General features: G+C 43.0%; 1 protein-coding gene across 1 annotated transcript in view; it reads left to right on the top strand.

Moving 5' to 3' along the window:
- Positions 1 to 4,554, top strand: part of FGF18 (fibroblast growth factor 18) — a 69,445-nt gene extending 64,891 nt beyond the window's left edge. Inside the window, exon 4 of the mRNA XM_077824745.1 lies at positions 4,288 to 4,554. Within this exon, the coding sequence (XP_077680871.1) occupies positions 4,288 to 4,554 (267 nt within the window). The remainder of the gene's footprint in view (positions 1 to 4,287) is intronic.
- The last annotated feature ends 18,688 nt before the right edge of the window (positions 4,555 to 23,242 follow it).

The following is a 23,242-nucleotide window of genomic DNA, read 5'->3' on the forward strand; positions in this document are numbered from 1 at the left end:
TCTTCCTTAGACTCTGCTGGCAAATTTTGAGACCTAAACACAGAAAATACCTTTAATAATAATTTAACCCCCACCCCAACATTTTCTTCTTTTAATTCCAATCTCATCCTTGTGTATGTCTAAGCGTTCCACAAGAAAATGACATTGTAGTGCAAGCAGAAAGCCCCAAAATGGATATATTAAAAGTGGTCACATTTTCATAGCAACAAGGTCATGGGTCAAATCCAGGACCTTTCTGCAAATGTAGGGGAAATGAGCTTTCCAGTTCCCTGCTATACCTAATAGCTCAGAAGGAATTTGGTTGATTCATCAGCACCTAATTCTGTGTGAACTTGAGACTCAGCCACATTAGTGTTTAAGTTGTATTAATTATTGAAAGATATGTGCCGGGCCCAGTTTTGAGTGAACCAGGGGCTGTTTCTGGTTTCACATTGAAACTTGGTGGAATTCTGCAGTGTCAACTGTTTTCTCACAGTAGTTTTGATCAAACTCTGAACTCGAAGGATGAGCCCTGGTGAACTGAGACCACTGGGTTTTGCACAGCCCTGCCATTCCTCAAAGCATTTGTAAGCTCAAAATTACAGATAATAAAATCATGACCTTTATGTTTCCCCAAGTATGGAGGATGCTAGTTAGTAGCAGAGCTGGCTTCAACCCCTGTCAATGTGCATGGACTCTTGATTATGTAAATTTGGTGGGCAATGTATATTTCTGGGCCTCTTCTCAAACGTTTCCCTCATATGATTCTGTTTTGCTGTTGTAGAATTGTTTATGATCTCCCCTTACCTTCTTAAGGAGACAGGTACTGTACAGTTTGTGTAGCAAACAAAAGGCTTTGACAAGATGATATGTTAATGATTTCAAGTTTAAAATAACATAAATGCATCCATGAATAGAAGATCTAAGGGGGAATGGATAGTTATGGAGATTAGTGGTGAATTATGGAGCCTTTCCCCTTTGGTTGCCTCTTTGAATCCAGCCTGGGTTGGCAGTGACTCTGAGTTACAGCTGATTTTGGGCTCATATAAAATAATTTGGAGATCACAGGTCTAATGAATTCTAAACCAGCTCAGAGTGGCTGTGCTTTGCTCTTGACTCAGATTCTGAGTTTAACAGCATCTGACAAATTGTACCAAGCTCTGCAACGATTTTCTGGACAAGCGTTTAGAAGGGAGCAGACCGAAGAGTACCAGTTTCGCTCTGTGTGCTCATGTCTGTGGAGGTGAACGGCTGGTGCTATTCCCATCTGTTCTACCTGGCCCATTTTCAGACATACATAGCAATGATTCTGCCAGAGCTCTGTGATCAATCCTTTGCTTCCTGTGATCTGCTGCAGCTTCTGTGCCGTGACATGTTAATTTTTCTTGGGCATTTGGGGAATTAGTTTGCTAAGGACTGAAAGCGCTTTGACTGTTTTGTTTGTTCACACTAATAATTCTACATAATAGCTATTCAGTGTAGTATAAGCAACTTATATGGTACTTACCACCTTTGGAAAGCACTTTGAGGGCTACAGATGAAAAGCCCTATATTCTTTATTAATTAGTTGGAGCCTTCTAATCCAGCTCCCTTTGAAGTCAGTGGGAATCTTTCCTTTTGCTTAAGTGAATTGTGGATTAGGCCCTATATAATGTTCCATATTTTGTTTACTATTGTTTCCCCTTTTTGACATGAGAGTTGACGTCTGGGGGCCTGTCGGTGTTAGAACTGAGAGTAGAAAATGATGGTAGTCAGGTATTTCTCTGATGCAGTTTTGTGTATATACAAAGAATGTATGAATCTCTGTGTCTCGGAACACAGAAGGAATAAAATAGCAAGAAACAGCTTCTTTTGCTCACAGCACCAAGAGTGCTTTGTTTTTTGGGTTTTTTTTAGCCTGCACCCTGACCTGAAAAACCTCTACCCAGGGTCAGTGATGCACATTTAGCTGCTCATTCAGGCTGCCTCTCTCACTCTGTCTGTTCTTGTCTGACCTCAGTTTCAGATCTCTCATCCCGGCATCTTCCCCTATCCAAAAGAATAAATAGTCAAAAGCTCCTCAGCAGGTTCACACACACCTTTTGTCTTAGGTGGTACTTACGCTTACAGTTACGTTAATTGAAGGGTGAGTTCACACCTACCAATCTCAATGGGATATTAATTCAGCCCATAACGAGGTTTTACCCAGATCAGAACACTATTGTGAAGGTTCTGGAACTATTCCCAAAGATGGGATGGATAGCTATAGTTTTGATGTATTTAGAAAAGAAAAAGAAGTTAAAGAAAGACTTGATACAGGAGTCATCATCTGACCTGTGATTTGTTCCATAGGCAGTTCCAGTTATTCAGCAGTTGAAGGTAAAATAGCTATATATTCTGGCATAGGATTATAGTGTTTGTAGGATTTCCACTTGGCTGAAATACGTAAATATCCTATTATGTGATGCCATGACTCTTGCAGTGCTGCTGCATGTGTTGTATAAATTAGAGATTTGCCTGAATCTAAACCACAGATCAAAATGCTGCTGGAGTTCCAAATCCAGATCTGGTTTAGAATTTTGTAAATGGTCCCAGTTGTAAACTGGCCTGAACCAAAACCCTCAGTAGCATTAGTCCCAAATGGTGGGATGTTTGACATCTGAATTTCTAGTACAGGGGTGGCCAGCCTGAGCCTGAGAAGGAGCCAGAATTTATCAATGTACATTGCCAAAGAGCCACAGTAATACATAAGCAGCCCCCCATCAGCTCCCCTTGCTCCTAGCACCTGCCACGCACTGGCAGCCCCGCCAATCAGCGCCTTCCCCTCCCTCCTGATCAGCTGTTTCGTGGCGTGCAGGAGGCTCAGGGCGGGGGGGGAAGGGGAAGGAGCGAGGGCATGGCAGGCTCAGGGGAGGGAGTGGGAAGGGGTGGAGTGGAGGCAGGGCCTGTGGCAGAGCGAGGGGTTGAGCAGTGAGCACCCCCTGTCACATTGGAAAGTTGGCACCTGTAGCTCCAGCCCCGGATTCGGTGCCTATACAAGGGGTTGCATATTCACTTCTGAAGAGCTGCATGTGTCTCCGGAGCCACAGTTTGGCCACCCCTGTCTTAATATAAATGCCCCATCCTCCATTATTATGATTGCCCTTGAAAAGGAGGAAATGAGAAAGTGAGCCTAGTGCTCTGGGTACAGACCTAGGAGCTCCAGTTCTGGCTCTGATGATGGCACCATCTGTAGCCTTAGTAGCCATAGTAAAATGATGTAAAGGTAAACTTTTAAAAGTAAGTTCTTTGATGTTTGGGTGTCCATTTTTACTCCAAGATTTAAAAAAAAAAATAGAGGCCAAAAGTTAGATTCCACAGTTCAGCACCGAAATAAAGAGCCTGGGACAAGATTTTGAAAAATGTACCTAAGTAAATGGGTACCTAAGTAAATGGCCAAATTTTCAAAAATGGTAAGCAATCCGGACATCCCACTGATGTCAGTGGGAGATCTAGGTACTCAGCACCTTTTTGTGTCTCAGCTCCCCATCTCTCCAATGAGAATACCAATCTGCACATCCCAGGAATCGTAGGGCTAGTTAATGTTTGGGTTGCCATTGAGCAGCGCACTGGAAATTAAGGATGAAATTTCAAAAGCACCTAACTGGGGGAAGTTCCCCATCTTCCATGGGTGTGGTGGGTTCAATGGCAATTGGGCATCTAACCCCTAAAACATTTTTGAAAAGAGCAGTCTAAATTCTGGGGGCTGGGCTAAATGAATACTTAGTTCGTGGCAAGCTGGGGTGTAAATCTATTCTACACTATCCTGTCGCACACTAAGTGTCCTTGTGGACCCTGCTGCTGTGCATTAAAAGTTCCCAAGTGCTCTTTGATCTATCCCGCTTCGAAATGGTAGATTGACACCCCAGCTTGCTGAGAATTTAGGGTTTCTCTAAACAAACATTAAGTGTTGTTATTTGCCCTGTTCAAGATTCCTACAAGTAGCTCTTCTGATGTATGCTTCACAGAGGGATATGTTTTATTGGGACAGGCCACAATGGGGGAGGTTTATGAAGTTCAGTGACTACTTGCTATTTGTGACTTTGAAAATCTCCCCACAAAAACTAGATCCCTGTGTTAGGAGTGTTTTTAAAAAAAAAAGCACCCTTGAATCAAACAATAATGTTAATGGTTCATTTTGAATATTTCAGCTGGTATTTCTCCCCCCAGCTACTGGACTGAAAGCAGGAGAGAACAGGACCAGATCCTGTAATTGTTCTTTTATGCAAAATTGCTATTTGGCCAAGGGGTTTACAACTGACTGAAATGAATTTTCTTTCCCTTTTGCAGCCTGACGGCACCAGCAAAGAGTGTGTCTTCATTGAAAAAGTCCTAGAAAACAACTACACAGCACTGATGTCTGCGAAATACTCTGGCTGGTACGTTGGATTTACCAAAAAGGGAAGGCCACGAAAGGGGCCCAAGACCCAGGAAAACCAACAAGATGTGCATTTTATGAAAAGGTACCCAAAGGGTCAAGTGGAGTTACAGAAACCTTTCAAGTACACCACAGTGACCAAGAGGACTAAGAGAATACGACCTACCAACCCCAGTTAAAAGATAGACAAAAACAGTGTCACAATAATAAACCACAAAAAAACTGCACCAGAGGAATATTTTTACATTAAAAATAAGGAAGAAGCTCTATTTTTGTACATTGTGTTTAAAAAAATAATTAAAAATTTTTTTAAAAAAATAAAAGACTGGATGGCAAATGCTGGGGGAAGCTGTTAGGGATTTATTGTGACTTGAAAAACAAAATGAACTGCTCTATTTAAATTGACTTCTTGTTGTTGACACATAGGTGCTTATTTCTCTTTTTGGAACGGACAACTTTTCAAGCAGATCCCCAGAGGAAAAACAATTAATATTAAATAAAATAAAACCAAAGAAAACCAAAGTTCTTTCCCAAAGTTACTGAGACCCTGCCCCGAAAAATCACCAGTTTTGCAGTAATCTATTTATTGTCTGCTGCAAACTGTCCCGAGACAAGATGGTGTGTGCGGCAGTGATTGAGTTTCCGTGGAGTTCTCAATGCATCGATCTTCTGTAACCTTTCTGATGACATAAGGTGTCACGGCTCTGTGATCCTGCATTATGCTCAGTTCTGGAGAATGCTGCTAAATACATTCAAGTGACTAAAAATGACCTAATACACCAATGATAAGGGAATATTTTAAAACCAGCTATATTATATATATTATATATATATAAGCTATTTATTTCACCTCTCTGTATATTGCAGTTCCATGAACCAAGTATTACTGCCTCAACAATTAAAAAAATTATTTAAAACACATGTAAATATTGCTGTAATTCACACTTTTTGATTATTGCTATGAACTTTTATCCTTATGTCACAGCGATAGCCACTCTGTAGTTAAGATCAGAACTAGCTTCCCATTATACGCTTGATTTTCAATCCTCCCCCAGTTTTCCCCAGTAGAAATCAGTCTTTCATGGCATAATGGGCTGAGCACTATGTTGGGAACCAGGAATTCCCAGAGTTCTTCCACCACTGAACCTTTGTCCAGACTAAGATTGAAAGCTGTGTTGTTAGATCTAATGGACACTTTCTAAAACTCTAGTTTTATGCTAATCTGCCCCATAGACTTTGATGTGACCAGTTTAACATATGTTAAAGTACAGCTTGTCTTGTCTTGACTAGAGTTTTAGAAGGCATTATTTGTTTCAGGCTAGCCGATATAGTTTAATATCATACCTTTAAACCCTAGAACCTTGACTTTGTTCATGACCTTGGGTAAGTCACTTAACATTTCTGGAACCCAGTTTCTCCACATGTAAAATGAGAATACCAACCACTTATCTACCTTACAGGGTGTTGTGAGTATGAACTAGTTCATGGTTTTGTACTGTTTTTGGACAATGAAAACCCGTATGTAAATGATAAATATTAATGAGAAACATTTAACTGCAGAACAGCATACATCAACTAGGGCTGTCAAGCGATGAAAAAAATTAATCATGATTAATCATCCATTTAAACTATACTAGAATACCATTTATTTAAATATTTTGTATGTTTTCTACATTTTCAAATATATTGATTTCAATTAAAACACAGAATACAAAGTGTACAGTGCTCATTTTATGTTTATTTTTATTAACAATATTTGCACTGTAAAAAACAAAAGAACTAGTATATTTCAATTCACCTAATACAAATACTATAGTGTGATCTCTTTATTGTGAAAGTGGAACTTACAAATGTAGAATTATGTACAAAAAATAGCTGCATTCAAAAATAAAACAATGTAAAACTAGAGCCTACAAGTCCACTCAGTCCTACTTCTTGTTCAGCCAATTGCTCAGACAAACACATTTGTTTACATTTGCAGGAGATAATGCTGCCCGCTTCTTATTTAAAATGTCTCCTGAAAGTGAGAACAGGTGTTCGCATGGCACCATTGTAGCTGGTATTGCAAGATATTTACATGCCAGATGTGCTAAAGATTCATATTTCCCGTCATGCTTCAACCACCATTCCAGAGGACATGCGTCCATGCTGATGATGGGTTTTGCATGATAACGATCCAAAGCAGTGCAGCCCGATGCATGTTCATGTTCATCATCTGAGTCAGATGATGCCACCAGCAGAAGATTGATTTTCTTTTTTGGTGGTTTGGGTTCTGTAGTTTCCGTATCATAGTGTTGCTCTTTTAAGACTTCTGAAAGCATGCTCCACGCCTTATTCCTCTCAGATTTTTGAAAGACACTTCAGATTCTTAAACCTTGGGTCGAGTGCTGTAGCTATCTTTAGAAATCTCACATTGGTACCTTCTTTGCGTTTTGTCAAATCTGCAGTAAAAGTGTTCTTAAAACAAACAACATGTGCTGGGTCATCATCCAAGAGTGCTATAACAGGAAATATATGGCAGAATGTGGGTAAAACAGAGCAGGAGACATACAATTCTCCCCAAGGAGTTCAGTCACAAATTTCATTAACACATTTTTTTTTAACGAGCATCATCAGCATGGAAGCATGTCCTCTGGAATGGTGGTTGAAGCATGACGGGACATATGAATCTGTAGCACATCTGGCACATAAATATCTTGAGACACTGGCTACAGAAGTGCCATATGAATGCCTGTTCTCACTTTCAGGAGACATTTAAAATAAGAAGTGGGCAGCATTATCTCCTGCAAATGTAAACAAACGTGTTTGTCTTAGCAATTGGCTGAACAAGAAGTAGGACTGAGTGGACTTCTAGGCTCTGAAGTTTTACCTTGTTTTGTTTTTAAGTGCAGTTATGTAACAAAAAAATCTACATTTGTAAGTTGCACTTTCACGATAAAGAGATTGCACTACAGTACTTGCATGAGGTGAATTGAAACATACTATTTCTTTTATAATTTTTACAATGAAAATATTTATAATAAAAATAATAAAAAGTGAGCACTGTACACTTTGCATTCTGCATTGCAATTTAAATCAATATATTTGAAAAGGTAGAAAAACATTCAAAAAATTTAATACATTTCAATTAGTATTTTATTGTTTAACAGTGTGATTAAAACTGCACTTAATCACGATTAATTTTTTTGAGTTAATTGCATGAGTTAACTGCTATTAATTGACAGCCCTAGTATCAACCTGTTCAACTCCTGTCAGAGTAGACGGGAACCATAAATATTAGGATTCCAAGCCAATACTAGTTGATCCAAACCTTTGGCCAAAATCTCAACCAAACCAGAATGACCTGACAACCCATCTTCCAATGAATCTGCTATGCATTGTTGGTAGGACAGTAGGACCTCCGACCCTCAACAGTGCCTACCTTGAAGAGCTTCAAGTCTACATAGATGAGACAGAAAAAGGGTAGGAAGGGAAGCAGAGAGACAAGGTGATTTGCTCCAGGTCATACAGTAAATCAGAGCTGGGACTAGAACAGAGGTCTTCTGTCTCCCAATCTACTGCATTGTACTACCAAGCCTGTTGTTTGCATATAACTATGTACTAAGCACCATACAGCTAACAGTTTCTTTACTCTAGCAAGCACCTGGGTTTGTACTCCAACCGTTCATGTGTGTTTTGGGGAGGGTGAGAGTCCCATTAAAACAAACAAGTGGGAGCTGGATCTAGGGGTTGCTGCATCAATGTGGGTCCAGCCCACCTGACCAGTCCAGCAGCTAGAACTGCCTCGAGGGGTTGAGAGCCCCCTGAAAACCTCACCCCATATCTCTACTAGCAGCAGCTGAAGGCATCTGTGTAGTAGAAGTACATCTCTGCACTGCGGAGGAAAACTGAATCCAGTATTGCCAACCCCAAATGTTCAAAAATCACAAGATTGCCTTAAAATCATTAGATTTTTAAAAAGGCTAAATTCAGGCTTCTTTTGTCTTGGTGGTCTGGCGTTGGAACTATTGGGTTCACAATTCCCGGCTTTTCTTCACTGCCAAGAGCACTCGAATCTTTCTTTTTTTAAAATGGAAGCTGATATTCTCACGTGTTTCACAGAGCCGCTGGGGCTATCAGCAAATAGCATGAGGCCCGCAAGAGCTGGCAAACCGATGTACATCTGCCAGGAAGAGGAGTTCTGAAGGAAGGCGCTGAAACAGCTTTCTCTGGGGTTGTGCGGGACAGAGCTATCACAGAGGTGAAGTATAGGTGGCAGCAGCACTGGGGCCAGGACTGGAGCTGCTGCTGCCCCATAGCTCTAGCCCACCCCCGGCAGCCTCAGTTTCTGTTGAGGAGGGGAATGAGTCTCTCCCGTGTAGCAGCAGTAGCATACTTGCAGATTGGTCAAAGAGTGTATGTCGGGGTCCTTTTGGATTTGGCGTCAGTTGTTGTTTGTGTGGTGAAGGAGTTGGGGAAGGTTCAGTGGGGTTTTTTGACAAGTGCTGGGTGTAAATTTGTGTGGGTTGGTTTATCCAGGGAGATGGGTAGGATAAACAGAGAATTATAATTGTCTTGTCCTTGAGGCTTGGTCATGTCACCCAGTATTTGGGTTCTGGGGGCAGGGAGGAAATGGATGGGACCCCCACTTCCTAGGAGAAAATCATAAGGGGGAAAGTTAAAACCATTTGGAGGCTCTAGTCTTGGGCAGGAGGAATATCTTATGGGGCTGAGAGGATGGGGGGGAGGAGCAGAACTCCATTAGGATAAGGAGTGCCATGATGGGGTCTGGAAAGAGGTTTTTAACTCTTTGTATGAGGGTAAAAGGAACTTCAGCACGAACCTCTACCACTTGAGCTAAAGGGCTAGGTTCTTTAGATGGTAGCAGTAGGAGGTGATTAATCATATGGACCAGCCACTAGTGAGGAGGCTGACACACACTTTGCCATTGGCTACAAAGCTATTTGGCAGACAGTAGTGAATTAGGATTCCTGGGCTCTCTTCCTGGCTCTGGGAGGGGAGTGTGGTCTAGTGGTCACAGCACTAATTTAGAACTCCTGGAAGCTATTTGCCTGTTCATAATGGCATGTTAATAATATGCACTTATGTCCTTATTAATGTGTATGTCTAGAAGGTGGGAATGCAGGAGGAGCCTCACTTTACCAACTCTATGGACATGCACATGGACTTGGCATAGTCATGAGTTCTATTCATAGCTCTACCAAAAGTGACCATGGGTAACCTCTCAAATGATCAGTTACCTATCCCTAAAAAGGAGGGAATAATGCTTACCTTTCTCCTATGATACGTTCATGAGGCCTTGTTCAGTAAGAAAGTTTGTGACATACACAGGATTATTAACACCAGTCAGCGTAAGAGATGAGACAAAATCTCATAGGTTTCTGCTTCCCAGTCCGGTGCACCTTAGGGGAGAGGGCATTCTGATGGCAGGAGAAAGCAGCAAGAAAATGGAGGTGGAGGAAACACTCCAAAAATTGGGAGCCATAGGAGCTGCTGGCTTCCAAATATTTTTGAAAATCTGGCCAGTGGGGAACACTCAACTAGATCTTCATACTCCTCCTAAGCAGCAATTCTGCTGTAGACATCTGGCTCGCTGCATGTCAGGTTGCTCTGTATTTCTGTACAATCTATGGCAACTGATTTCCTTCTGGGTCAGAGGTTTGCAAACAGCCTTGGCAAACTTGATTAAAACATTCTATTTCCCCACTGGCTTGAGGATTATACCATGGAAGAAAATCTGTGCTTAACATTTCTCTTAACATTTCAGAAATTCTTCCAATGCCCTGTATGTGAGCTGAGGTTCGCTGTGTAGACTGTTACTTTTTAATTTACTTTGTGAATTGTGATGTGAGTACTGCTGTTGAAATAACCTTGATAGGAAAGGCAACCACAAGCCATTTGCTGAAGTAATTGATGACCGTAATGTGCCCAGAGCTTCAGGTGGGCACCTTGTAAATAAATACATTAATTAATTTAATTTAATAATAATAATAATAATAGCATATCACAGGTATTATTCTGAAGATACTGTTGTATCAAAAGCAACATTTTTCTGTCCAGAGTCAGGTAAAGGAATGCAGTGGTGGATGCAATGGTACAATGTGGGTTATGTCTGGGTTTTTTTCTCATGAATTTAGCAAGTAACTCAGGATGCTATAGCATTTTCAATGTGTACATCCATCCCAGGCCCCCAGGAGAGAACTCTGAGCCTTTGTTTGGTTCAGACAAATCCCTGACAAGTTTCTCGACCACGTTGAACAAACCTGTATTGCAGTTCAGTTGGAACGACCTGATGGTGAGTGCCACCTATGGTGTATACACCAGAGATGGATGGGTTGGAAGGAAAACCTCACATCCCGGCATCTGCCAGCTCAGGATTTGAACTTTGTAGTTGTCCCTTATCTTTATGATGTGGTAAGCTAAACCCAAAGATCCAAACACCCCAAAGACTTTGGGAAAATTTTGGATCTCAGTCCAGATTTGAACTCTGTAGCTTGGACTCACTCCTTACACTATGTTTAAAAAAAAGTCATCACAAAGGCAAAGAAGGGTAACATGTGGGTCAGCTAGTTTTGCAGTCTTTGGCTGTCCTCTAGGCAGGTAAAATCAAATATTGGTTCCCTTCCACTGCCTTGAACTATTCTGTAGGCCCAGGACCAAGATCCATACTACTAGAGGAATCATTTTAACTCCTCTTCCAAGCAGGTACCGATTATTGGCCAAGGTAGATGAGGAAAGCCATTCACAACAACATTATCATGTCCTGGCTTGTACTTCGTTATCCTTTAAAAGGCAGACAGTAGCCTAGCCATTGCACAATGTGTGTTCAAGCTCATAGACAAAATGTTGCTGGCACATGTGACCAACTTGCCAGGTAAGTTTGCAACCCCAAAGCTGGGGTTTTCAGTTCCCCAGGCACAAGCTAGTACAGTGCTTCCTGTTCAACAACACGGTATTCTTGTTTGGCCTTAGGGTTGTTGATGCAAATACAGCTCTCACCTCACTTCTCAGCATGTGCCTGCTGCACCTGGTCTATAGTTGGATTGTTGAGTCTAATTTGCCAACTTTGCAAACAGTGGGCTTTTAGCAACTCCTTCCTTCAAGCATAAAACCCATCCCTATCTAGAGTAGAATTTGTCAATACTAAAAGAACGAGGAGGACTTGTGGCACCTTAGAGACCACCAAAGCTTATGCTCAAATAAATTGGTTAGTCTCTAAGGTGCCACAAGTCCTCCTCGTTCTTTTTGCTGATACAAACTAACACGGTGACCACTCTGAAACTTGTCAATACTAAGTTTCAAACCAGCTTCATGACTGATGCCTTTCTTCCTTCAATATCATCCACTTAGTCACAGGCTGGCCTTTCGAGATGTACCCATTATTCATTTGTAGGTTAAATCAGTGAGAAGGCCCATAACAAGATCAGGGTTGCTGGTTTTCGCACTACAGAACTCTGCAGCTAACTGTGTTATATTTTATTAAAGTGGAAAGCCACCCATGCACAGAGACAGATGCCTTTAAGGTAATCACCTGCATAGAATAGTGTCTGAATCTGATAAGATTCAGGCAGAAGAAATACCGTCTGGTAGGAGTGTGGCTGTCCCCCAGGCATAAAAATGTCAACACAGCAAAGTAGTTTATAAACAGGGTGAGGAACCCCACAGTATATAATAAAGACAGAAATATCAGGGCCTGTGACAGTGACGCTGGGAGTTTTGCCATTGGTTTTACTGGGAGTATAACCATGAGACCATGACTTCATATACATAGCTTCTGGAGTCAGGACTACAGCATCCTTTGGCAAAATATTTGATCTTTTCATGCCACTGACAGTGGGTATCTTTTCGGGGCATCATATGTAGCTGAGCACAATGGAAGCATAACTTTGTGGTGAATACCGTGATGTGTTATGCTTCATAGCTGTAAGGACTGCGTTCAATACATCACCATCTTGTCTGTCACTCTTGGAATTATTTTAGCTGATTCAATCTTGCTAAAAATAAGTAGAACTTGATGTAAACCTAGTTCTGATTTAAGCAAATACACAGTCTTCATGAGCTGTCTCAGATTGCCTTGCTGGGCATACAACTATACAGGCATGTATAGAGTCTACCACAGAATAATAGTGATGTATTGCTCAGTAGATGGTCACTGATTTTCTGGGCATGTTGGTACATTCTTTGTCTCTCTGCTACTAAATGTACTTTTAGGCTAAACTAATGAAACTGAAACAGCGTTAGCAGACAGGTTAGCTTCTTTAATCCAAGAAGGTTTTGTCACCACCAATTCCCAACAATTACATTAGTGCAGCAGTACACAAATATGCTCAACAGGGGCTCTCAGTCTTTTCCATAACATGACCTGTCCAGCATCCCCACCCCTCTAACTGGGACACTCCTCCCGTTTACTAATATGGGAAGAGCTGGATGGTCATGACCCCGACAGCTGTCGGTGACTTCTGTCACCAAATTACAAACCTCTGTTCTACCATTAGTTCATTGCCTTTTTTCCCCCCATGTTCATATTCAGATCCTGGAGGCAGGAAGATCCCTGATAAAAATTAGTAACCTGTGCAGATCATATTATTTCAAGCAATATTGAGGTGAGACATTTAGCAATACACGTAATAAATAATACTACCAATGGTCGGAAGTAGCAGGTGATGGTATGGTGATGGAAGATGGCCCTAAATTTTGTTTTGCTGCAAAGCAAAACCTATGTTGCTCAAAGATGGAGACTCCTAAAGTGAAATGCTAGTAATTGTTAATTGCAAGTCTCATATAACTAAAACTCAGCTCTTCACTTATTTTCTTCCTGGGTCAGTATGAGTGTTCCTTTCATAAATAATTTACATATGTATGCTTCTATGCAGACACGGAGGGACGCCTATTAGTAATGAGAAGGTAGCTCAGACTCTTTATCTAGTCCCTCCTTGGCCTGCATGCAAACACTGTCACCAAGGGTTCTGATAAGTGCAAATAATGAGGAAAATTGTGGACATCTGTCTAATAGAAACCGCAAGGAGATCCACCAACACATTTCATGTAGGCCTCCCCGACAACCATTGGATGATTTTCAGTCTGTCCCGGTTATAGGTATACATGGGCTGGGTTCCAAATGGTGACATCAAAGGGGGGAAAATTGAATACTCTATCTTCAGCTTAAAAAAACCCCAGGAAAATCAAGTCTGAGTTTGCTGGAAGCCCTATTGGATATCTCAGGGTATTGCTTTTCGTAGTCTCTCCCAGTTGGGTTAAAGGGATTGGGGTGTTGAACCTTTAAGAGAAGTTTCCTTTTTTCATAAAGTTACCTAGTCTTTGAAGCTAAATAGGAGTTAACAAAATCAATACAGAATTTTAAACAGTCTAACTAAAACTCTTTTCCTTTCTCAGTTCCTCAACACTCACTCTCTTGAGATACCCTTATTTCACTAATTCTCCAGTCACCCTGGGATCCTCCAAGGTAGACAAAGCCTGCATTTTTAAAGGAAAAAGAAGCAGAATCATCTCAACCTCCCCCCATCCCTCTTGGCAAGTAACTTCTGGCTCAACACTAGTTTGATTTTCAGAGGTGGTGAGCACCCTGCAGTCCCGTTGAAGTCAACGGGAGTTGCATGTGCTCAACACCTTTGATAATTAGGCCACTGGACTGTGACTCCAACAGTCCCTCATTGGAGCAATGTTGGGATTGCAATGACCAGCTCTATTTAGGGTGAAACAGTGACCAGATGACATCTTGTTGGTTGCACTCTGTCACTTCTCTGATGCCATCGCAACTGGGCTGACACTAGTGAGGATGATGTTTCTTCAGCAAAGGCAGCTGGGTGAAAGCAACTGGAACCTCCTCTCGCTTCTCCTGTGATAAAGCACATGGTAGGATCAGGTACTAGTTAAATGATATGTGTGTGTTAGGGTGCAAAATGCAAGCAGAAAGACTATGGGTTGGGTAATAAGTAGCCACTCTGCAATGTTCCCTTTAATTTTTGACAGGCCGTGTGCGCAAAAAATTTCTTCTGTGCAAATTGTTTTGCTTCTGTGCAAATTTTTGTGCTCATGGTGTTTCACCGTGCGCGCGGGGTTTAGGATCTGTGTGCACGCACACATGCGCACAGCTTAGAGGGAACAGTGCCACTCTGTGTCTTCTCCTATAGTGAGGGATGGGTTGCAACTTGTTTGAGGGTATTGAGGTTGTCCTGTGCCATAGTTGAACAAACATTGCTTTAGTCTTAATGGGAGTAAAGTATAAGGTATATTTAACAGTTACATTTAGAGATGAGCCAAGCTATGAAGTCCTGTATCAAGATAGACACTTCCATCGTGTTCAGATATGTTGCTTCCAGTGTTGTGGCTGGATCCATTTCTAGGCACAATGTTACAGAAAATCAAAGTGAAAGGTTAGGAAAATGACAACTTTGTTTATAAAGCAATATCTGAAGACCTCTCCTGATGCATCCCACCATGTTACATTCATTAATGTTAGTTTCTCACTGAGACAAACACAGAGGTGGTGTGTGATTTGTAGGGCTGTTTATAACCCATTTTGAGGTAGATCACTATTAAGGCGGGGGTAGCATAACCAGAGATGGGTAAAATGTTGCAGATAAATAAAAAACACCCTGAGCCTTCATCCCCAACTGGAATCAAAAGACTTTTCTTTCCCAGGTTTTCATTTTTATTTGTGCAGTCCCTGGTGCTGCCCAGGACAGCAGTGGAAGTGTCATTTCACATCAGAGTATTAGTTTCTCGGGGGTCGCAGGTGCTGCTTGGATCATATGACTGCATTTGCACCAATCAGAAAGTATAAAAATGGTGGCTGGGATTTCTGAAGGACCCGAAGAGAATAACCTGTCTACCCAGCAGACAAACAGTGCAAACCTTTCCACTCCTTCAGGGACCTGTTTCCTGCTGAAAGCCTGCTATGTGGAGCTTAAATGTTCTTTACAGTAGTGGCAGGCTGTGGGGCTATGACCATCTTTGCTTAAGAGTGTTTTAAAGGATAAAAGCAGCCTCCTATCATAAGGGTCAAAAATAATATTAAATTAATAACATACTTGCAACTTTCGCAGGCACATGTCCTTGAGGAGCTAGAAATTCTGGTGCGTGCAAACAGATGAAAACACATGTCCTTGGGTGACTGTTTTTCATTGATTCCTTCATGCCATGCCATGTTCTGGATGGCACTGCCAGCAGCTAATGCTCCTGATTCTAAAGGGTTGGCTCGCACAGCCGGCTCTGTGGCACAAGAGCTCAAGCGAGGCTTTTGCTCTCTGGGCAGTGGCTTTCAGACCAGGCTTCTGTTCAGACAGGCAGCTTGGGGGACCTTGGACTCCAAGCACCCCCTGCTGGCTCTTGAGGAACAAGAGTAGCATTGAATGTGCAGGAACAGCTTCCTCACTCTTTGTCTGGATAAAGATTCCAGGGAAATAGCTGGGTCTGTACAGGGAACAAGGGGAGACATGAGGGTTGAGCTTTTCAAAGCACTTCAGGGGACTTAAGCCACCCATCTTCCATTAAAGCCAAAGGATGATGGATGGTTAAATTTCTTGCACTGTCTTGAAAGTTTCAGCCAAGTTTATAGCAGAAAATGGCCACGGAAGCTTTGAGCAGAAATCTTTGGAGAGTTTTGTTAACATGGCTTCATCCATCAAGCTGATCCTTGTTTTTGCTGGGGTGGTTCCTAATGTTACAGGAAAAGGAAAAATAGCTAAATCAGTGATTTCCATTGAGAAATGGTTGCAGCAAACATTGCCGAAGGTGCTCACTCTGTTAGGGTGCATTAATCCCTAGATCTGGCTACGTTTGAATCAGACATACCACTCCATGGAAGGTAAAATGCCATTTCCTCTGGGTTCAGACAGTTTGGAGAGGGAAGAATGCAATACGTGGCTGGGCTGTCTGCATGATCAAAAGTGTTACCGGACTCTGCCACACAATGTGCAATCTTTAAACCAGCTCCCAATTAGCCTTCCTTGCTAATACCATGTTCATTCCTGGGAGACTGCCCTTTGAGAGCTGTTATGACTTTGTGATTGTGCACATACCTTTATGCGCTTTCATTCTTAATCCCCTTTTCTCAGAAGCCAAAAGGTCTCCCAGCCAAAAAGGAAATCAAAACCTTTTGTTGGCTGGTTCGTAAGAAATAGGGGTGGGATGAGGGTTGTAGCAGGATCTTAATTAACCATTGTAAATAACAAGAGCAGTAGTGCCTACCACCATATTCCGCTGTGGGTTGTGATATTGTCAGACCACACAACGGTAGGTGAATGGGCAGCACAATGGCAGATGAAATTTGCTGTTGACATATACAAGGCAATGCATACGGGAAGGGGTCCTTTGAATTAGGCATACACATTGTTGGGTTCTAAATGAACTGTAATCACTTAGGAAAAAGACCTGGGGGTTACATGAGACAGCTCAACAAAAACCACGGCGCAGTCAGAAAAGCAAACAAACTATTTGGATGGATAAAGAATGGGATCTAAAAATACTGAAAAGGTTATAATGCCATTGTATACATCAATAGTACATCCTCACTAAAATACTGTGTTCTGCTCTGGATGCCTGAGCTCAGAAAGGAAATAGTGGAAAGAGGAGTTCAGACACTGACAATGAAAATGATTATAGGCCTAGAAAGACTGCCATATGAAGAGGTATTGAAAAGATTGGGGCTGTGTAGTTTAGAGAGGAGAAAGTACGGAATGGTCTAGAAAAAGTAAATTGGGGCTCCTATTCAACCTCTGTTCTAATACACAGACGAGAGGAAATTCAATGAAACAGAAAGGCAGCAAACTTTCAAAACTGACAAAAGAGAGTAGTTTTTAACATCATTATAATTAATCCATGGAACTCATTGCCACAAGGTATCATTGAGGCCAAGAATTTAGTAGGACACAAACAAGAAACAGACTTTTATGGGGCCAGGATTTTCCCCCTTCTGTCTTCAGGCCCTGGTAATATGATCATTGCAATATAGCACAGAATTTGGAGAATTCATCTTAGGCATTAATCAAATGCCAAGAGTATTAGGAGGAAGGGACATTGTAGCAGGGTTGATGGCCCCTTAAATGAAATCAGGCTCATCTCTCCTGCTCCAGTTCAGGTTTGCCCCAGTTTGGCGTAATGAGGAGGTCAAGGCTGCCCTGGGAGAATTAAATGATACAGCCCAACAGCAAAGAAGGGTCCACAATTCAGAGATCCAGAGTCCTGTGAGAGCTTTCAGGAGAGCAAAGCAGAGCTGGGCTGAGAGCTTCAGGGAGGTGAATGCCCCCGAAGGAGGGAGCAGGGGAACCAGATCAGACTGGTGAAAGTAGAAGCCAGGAAGTCAACTGGGGGATCACCTACAAACTTCCCCAGACTAAATAGTCATGGCCAGAGGGGGCTGAAGGCTATGAGCAGAAGTGGGAGATGTCTACTGGCTCTCGGAGGTGGACAGATGAAACTGGAGGGCCATAGAGGGTGGAAGATTGGGGAACGATGGAGGGGTGAGCCTGCAGATGTCTCCAGGGAAGAACTAGAACCATAACTGGGAAGGAAACAGGTCAGAAAAACAACCCCACTGGACAGACTGAGGAGAGACATGCTGAGAGATGCTGGGGCCATGCCAGACAGCTGGGGTCATGGCAAGAGATGCTGGAGCTGTACTTGGGGTTGATGGACTGTTGGGACTTGAAAGAGTGAGTGTTCTTGTTAGACTATGCTGGGGAATTGTGGTATTGTTGTGGGAATTTTTGTCATAAATTAACTCCTCAAAGGGCTATTTACATTCAGTGAAAATGTATGTGGAGTTACTGAGGAGTCCAGTAGAAAGGGGAAGCTAAGGCAGGTGCATCAGTTGTGCCATGGTCTGCCACAGCAGGGTGTCCCGGAAAGGGGCCAGTGTATCACAGGCATAATAGGGAAAGATTAATGGGGAAAAGTTTCTGGGGTGAATTTAGCACCAGCTCTCTGACAAGGAAGAGTTAGTATTACCAGGGTCTAAAGACAGACGGCATGTGAACCTGGCCCCATACGCTTCAAAGGAAAGCTTTGCTATTGATTTCCACATAGCCAGGATGTCCCCCAAGGTTTGTATTTAGGGTGGATGTTCCTCAGCACCACATTTGCCATGTGAATAGATTCATTCCTCCTTGTTCTACCTCTGCGATGTTGCATATGAATTGGCACTGCAGTACATTCTCGTGGATCAAACCCATGTAAAACTGGACTGAAGAAAGCACTGGACTGTGTCTAGCTGGAAACAATCCTGCTCCAGGAGATGAGGACTGACTGACCTAGGAGATCTTTTCTATTTCTACTTTCTATGACCTAGTCATTTCCAGAACAGCAGCCACAATGTAAAAGTCACAAATTGTGAAGTTCAGCATAAGGTGCCGACCACGGCCTCTCAGTGCTATTCTCCTGCAGGACAGTAATCCCACAAAGCAAAATGCAATGTCTCTGCTCAGATGGAATTTCTTTCCTTGAGAATTTGAAACCCCCACATAGCAGATTCCACACCACATACTTCCAGTCTCCCTCTGGTAGCTGTTTTTTCCTCAGTGAGAGCTCCATTCTATCTTTATGAACCACATCTTACATTTCTATTAGCACCTTTATGAGGAAGGACCCCAAAGCACTTTGCGCCCACAATGTACACAAGGCAGTTCCCTTGCCTTTGAAAGGCAGCTGGCTCTGGGGCATGGCGCTGTTCAGGTGACACGCCATAATGCTGCACAATAGTTTAGGACTGGAGGCAAACATTGGCACTTGCATAGCCCACTGCAGCTTGGGGTCTCCAAGTTCTTCTCCAACAGCGATTTATTCAGCACCTAGGCCAGGCAGAGCAATATAATTAGCACCATGGCATGGGTAGGTAAATTGAAGGTGTGCTTCTCTGTGGATGGCTAACATTTGCTGGAAAGCTTTTGTTTAAAAAACATAAAGCATTTGCAGCCTGATGCTGCAAACGCCTCACACTGGGAAGCTGGGCTTTTGAGTCAGCCGGAGGAAGTGCATGCCCAACTCCTATTCAAAAGAGCTTAAACCAAGTTCCCAGAAGGAATCAGACCCTTTGTTAAGGACCTCCAAGTGAGTGCCATGTGATTCTCGAGTACGCATCAAGAAAATCTGCTGTAGTGTGTGAGTCTGAGGTGAGTGAGAGTCCTTGGAGGCCCTCGGGGAAAGGGCAAAGTGCACGGATCTGGGATCCAGTGCAGGAAACAACATATACACCTCTGCATTGTATCTGGTGTAATCATTTTATTGCTGTTATTGATGACGTGGTTAGTTGTATTATTGCAGCACCTAGGAGTCCCCAGCACGGATCAGGACTGTTGCGTTTACTTTCTACCATTTAAAGGTGTGAAATCCGAATATTAAAAACATTAGAGAAACATAATATTGAAATAAACACATACCCCCCCAAAAAATAAATACCGCTCCCCAACTGGCCTTGCTCATCTAAGGTGGATGCTGGCCCTGCTCTTTGCTGGGTGACAGGTGCAACCTGGGTCTGACACCGAGGGTCAGCTGACAGCTCGCAGGGACTCTGTGCTGCAGTGAGCTGTTTGAAAAAGTAAGTCAACTTGGTGAATAAACTGAAATCCTCCCCTTAAGGTGTGGGGCCAAAAATCCTGAAGTCTTCACTCCACTTTTCCTGAGTCCGTTGAAATCCATTGGACCTTTACCTCAGTAAGGACGAAGCAAAATCTGAAAAAGGGCCACAGGATCCATCCCTTTCCTAAATACAAACTTTGCTGTTTCTTTTGGTTTTAGTCCTTTGCAGGTCACCTGGAAAGTGGGTCACATATTCCAGTGGGATGGCTCCATTTCCTAACTACTCATCACTCTCCCCTTTTTAATGTAGAGGGGGCTTCTGTGTAGCAGTGTATTGTGAAGAAGCCAGGAACAGGATTTTGTGACAGTATGTGCTTCATTAAACACCTTTCCAAGAAAGCCAAGAGGTTTGCAGACCAGAACGGAAATCAAAGCCTGTTTTGGCTCCTTCACAACCAGACAAAACAGGGCTGTGCTGTCCTTCTATGCACCAAAGAAAACCTTTGGCAACAAGTGTCAGTTAAGCTTGAAGCACCTGGAATAGCCTCAATGTAAGTGGCAATCATTTATAAAGATAGCTTGCTCCCTATTCTGGTAAAGAGTTAATAAGTCACTTCTGTAGCCGTTGCCCGATGTCCTGGGGAATGTCAGTGAGAACAGAACCAGAGTTATCTGGTCTAGAGGCTTATGAGAACACCTTCTGGACAAGATGTAAGATAATGAGCATGACCGGTTATGATCATTAAATGCTCCATGAGCGTGGTAACTCAGGTATCCAGAACCCAGCCTAATTTGAGTAATCTTTACGTTCTATCTGCTTGACATTTCCCCTGCAGTTTCACTTAGATGCAGTATTGTTTGCATCAATTGTTATGTAGCCTCACTATCATGTTTCGTTCCAGAGGTAGCTGTATTTTAGTGGCAAGTCAAGTCATACCTATATTGGGGGGCTGATCCTGCAGTCAGAAGTGTCTAGGTGGACTTTTGCACTCACAGGAAGCCTATTGACCATCCACTTACATGGAGTCAATTGCAGGATCTGGACCACAGTGCGTAAAGTACTTAGGCAACCTTTGGAGTTACATACAGGTAAGTCACTGGGCCAAATTCAACCTAGTTTAACATCAGTGAGGTCAATGGAGTTACACCACGCCTGAATTTGGCCCATTATCTTTAACCAGCTATCTTGCAAGTGATGCTTAATCCTTTCTCTCTAAACCTTTTCTCCAATAGTAAATACCTTTTTAAAAAATTTATTTATAGACAAGCCAAATCTTTCTTCAACTGCTGGCAAAACCTAAACAATTTCAGCAAAGTATGTACTGGGGATGAGTATGGATCACATTGTCTTAGGGCACAAACCAAAACCGTGGTGAGTTTTGTGCTAATTATTTTTCTGGGCAAACAAATTAAACAAACAAGCAGCGCTGTCGATTTGTAAATTGCAGTCACATTGTGATGTTTACTATTAGGCCTTACTGGAAATTTCCTGAGTTACATTTTCATTACAATCCGTTACACAGTGCAGGCGGAGATCTGTGCCAGGCATTAAAAATGGTCCCATTTGTCAGATGACTGTTCCCAAATATGACCCCTAAACTTCTTTGGTACGTCCAGGAACTCCCACTAAGAACAGAGAGACAGGCTTGAGGCATGTGGAATGATCACCATAGGGACCTGCGGAGATGGCCAAGAGAGGCAGTCAGTGGGGTGACAGCAGGAGTGAGCTGCTGGTCTTCCTTTCCCACTTCCCTAGGCTCTGAAATGGGACCTTTGCATCAGTAGCTATTTTCACTGTTACCCAAACAAGGAATGAACGGGACCTTGTTCCTGACTGGAGAAAGGGAAGGTCTGACCCAGGGAGCCCTCTGGGAATAGACGATCAGTGAAGCAATCAAGAGTACCATGCACAGAGGGATTTCAGGCTCAGGCCTGTACATTTCTGCTGAAGACCTTGATACCTTGGCCTAAAAACAGCACTGAGGGGGCCTGATCTTGCAAGGTACTGAGCATCTTCAGTCCCTGAGTATGATGGGAATCGAGGGTATGCAGCCCCTCACAGGATGAGGTCCTAAATGAGAAGCAGTTTTGTAACAGTCCTATTCAGGAAGGACCAAATCCTGGCCCTTCCTTTGTGGTTCCATCCCATGCACAGAGCTCTCCTATCATGGATCTGATGCAGTGTGGACCACCTGTGCACCAAGGAGCATAGATCCATAGATACTCCGTGTACATTCTTGTGCATAGGGGTGAAGAGTGGGCCAGGAGGGCAGAGAGAGGAAGTGACAGTGGAGGGCCTGCTTCTGAGACAGGTTCTTTAATCCATCTACCAGCATGTCTGTATGTGTATGGGGAAAGGCTGCAGAGGCCACCTCATACACTAGAGTGGAGTAGTAGCCGTGAGTGGCATTTACCCTTCCCTTGGGAAGTTCCCCAGCACAAGTCCCAGTAACTTGGCCTAGGTCCTGGAAGGAGGATTTTGGTTTAGCTGAACATGGATGACAGGCTTCTATACCCTTGCCCCAACCACTGAGCCCTTAAGGACAAGCCCTATGGAAGTTAACAGGGAGGAAATGAAGAGGGTTCTCGAGAGATTAATAGGGTTCTCTAGAAATGTACAGAATTTAATACTGATTTAATGAGGTCCTTTTCTATAGGTTTTTTTTTGAACCACCTTATAGAATTCGATAGCAGGGATGGAATTGTCTCGTCGGTTCTACAGGATGGTCCCCAAACCCTGGAAAACAGATCATATCATATGAAATCCTCTGGGAGTCAGCCAGAAGGACATGGCCATATCATAATTTCTATAGCTAGATTTCTGGAGTCCCTAGTAAAGCTAAAGGCAAGTAGAAATTTCTCTGGGTGGACTCTTCCAGCTTGCCCTCCCTCTGCACACTCAGGATAGCCTCCCCCAGCCTCCAGAGATGTCTGCCCATCAGAACTCTCTGTCGGAAACTCCTCTGGCTCAGAGGTGCAGCCGTAGCAACAGCATTGCTGCTAAAGCGTGTGTTGTGAAAGCTCAGGCCCGCCATCCCTTCCTGCCTTGTCAGACGTCCCGCCCGTCACCAAACACACCTGCAGCATCTCAATGGCTGTGCTCAGACCCATCTGTGTACATATGGCTTTAATGCCTCCCAAAAGTGGGTTTTTGGCTTCACGGAAGTATGGCTGCCAACCAGCGAATGGGGTTTGGTGGGCAGCTACCATAACATTGCTTCTGCTTCCTCTACCATCAGAAGTCCCTCCAGTATGACAGCAATAACACACGGCTGCTACAGTCCTTACACATGGTCACCCTATTGATGTTTTGCTGTGCTGTGTTCCAGGAGC

Source organism: Eretmochelys imbricata, chromosome 8 (genome assembly GCF_965152235.1).
Source record: "Eretmochelys imbricata isolate rEreImb1 chromosome 8, rEreImb1.hap1, whole genome shotgun sequence".
In the NCBI taxonomy this organism is placed as follows: Eukaryota; Metazoa; Chordata; order Testudines; family Cheloniidae; genus Eretmochelys; species Eretmochelys imbricata.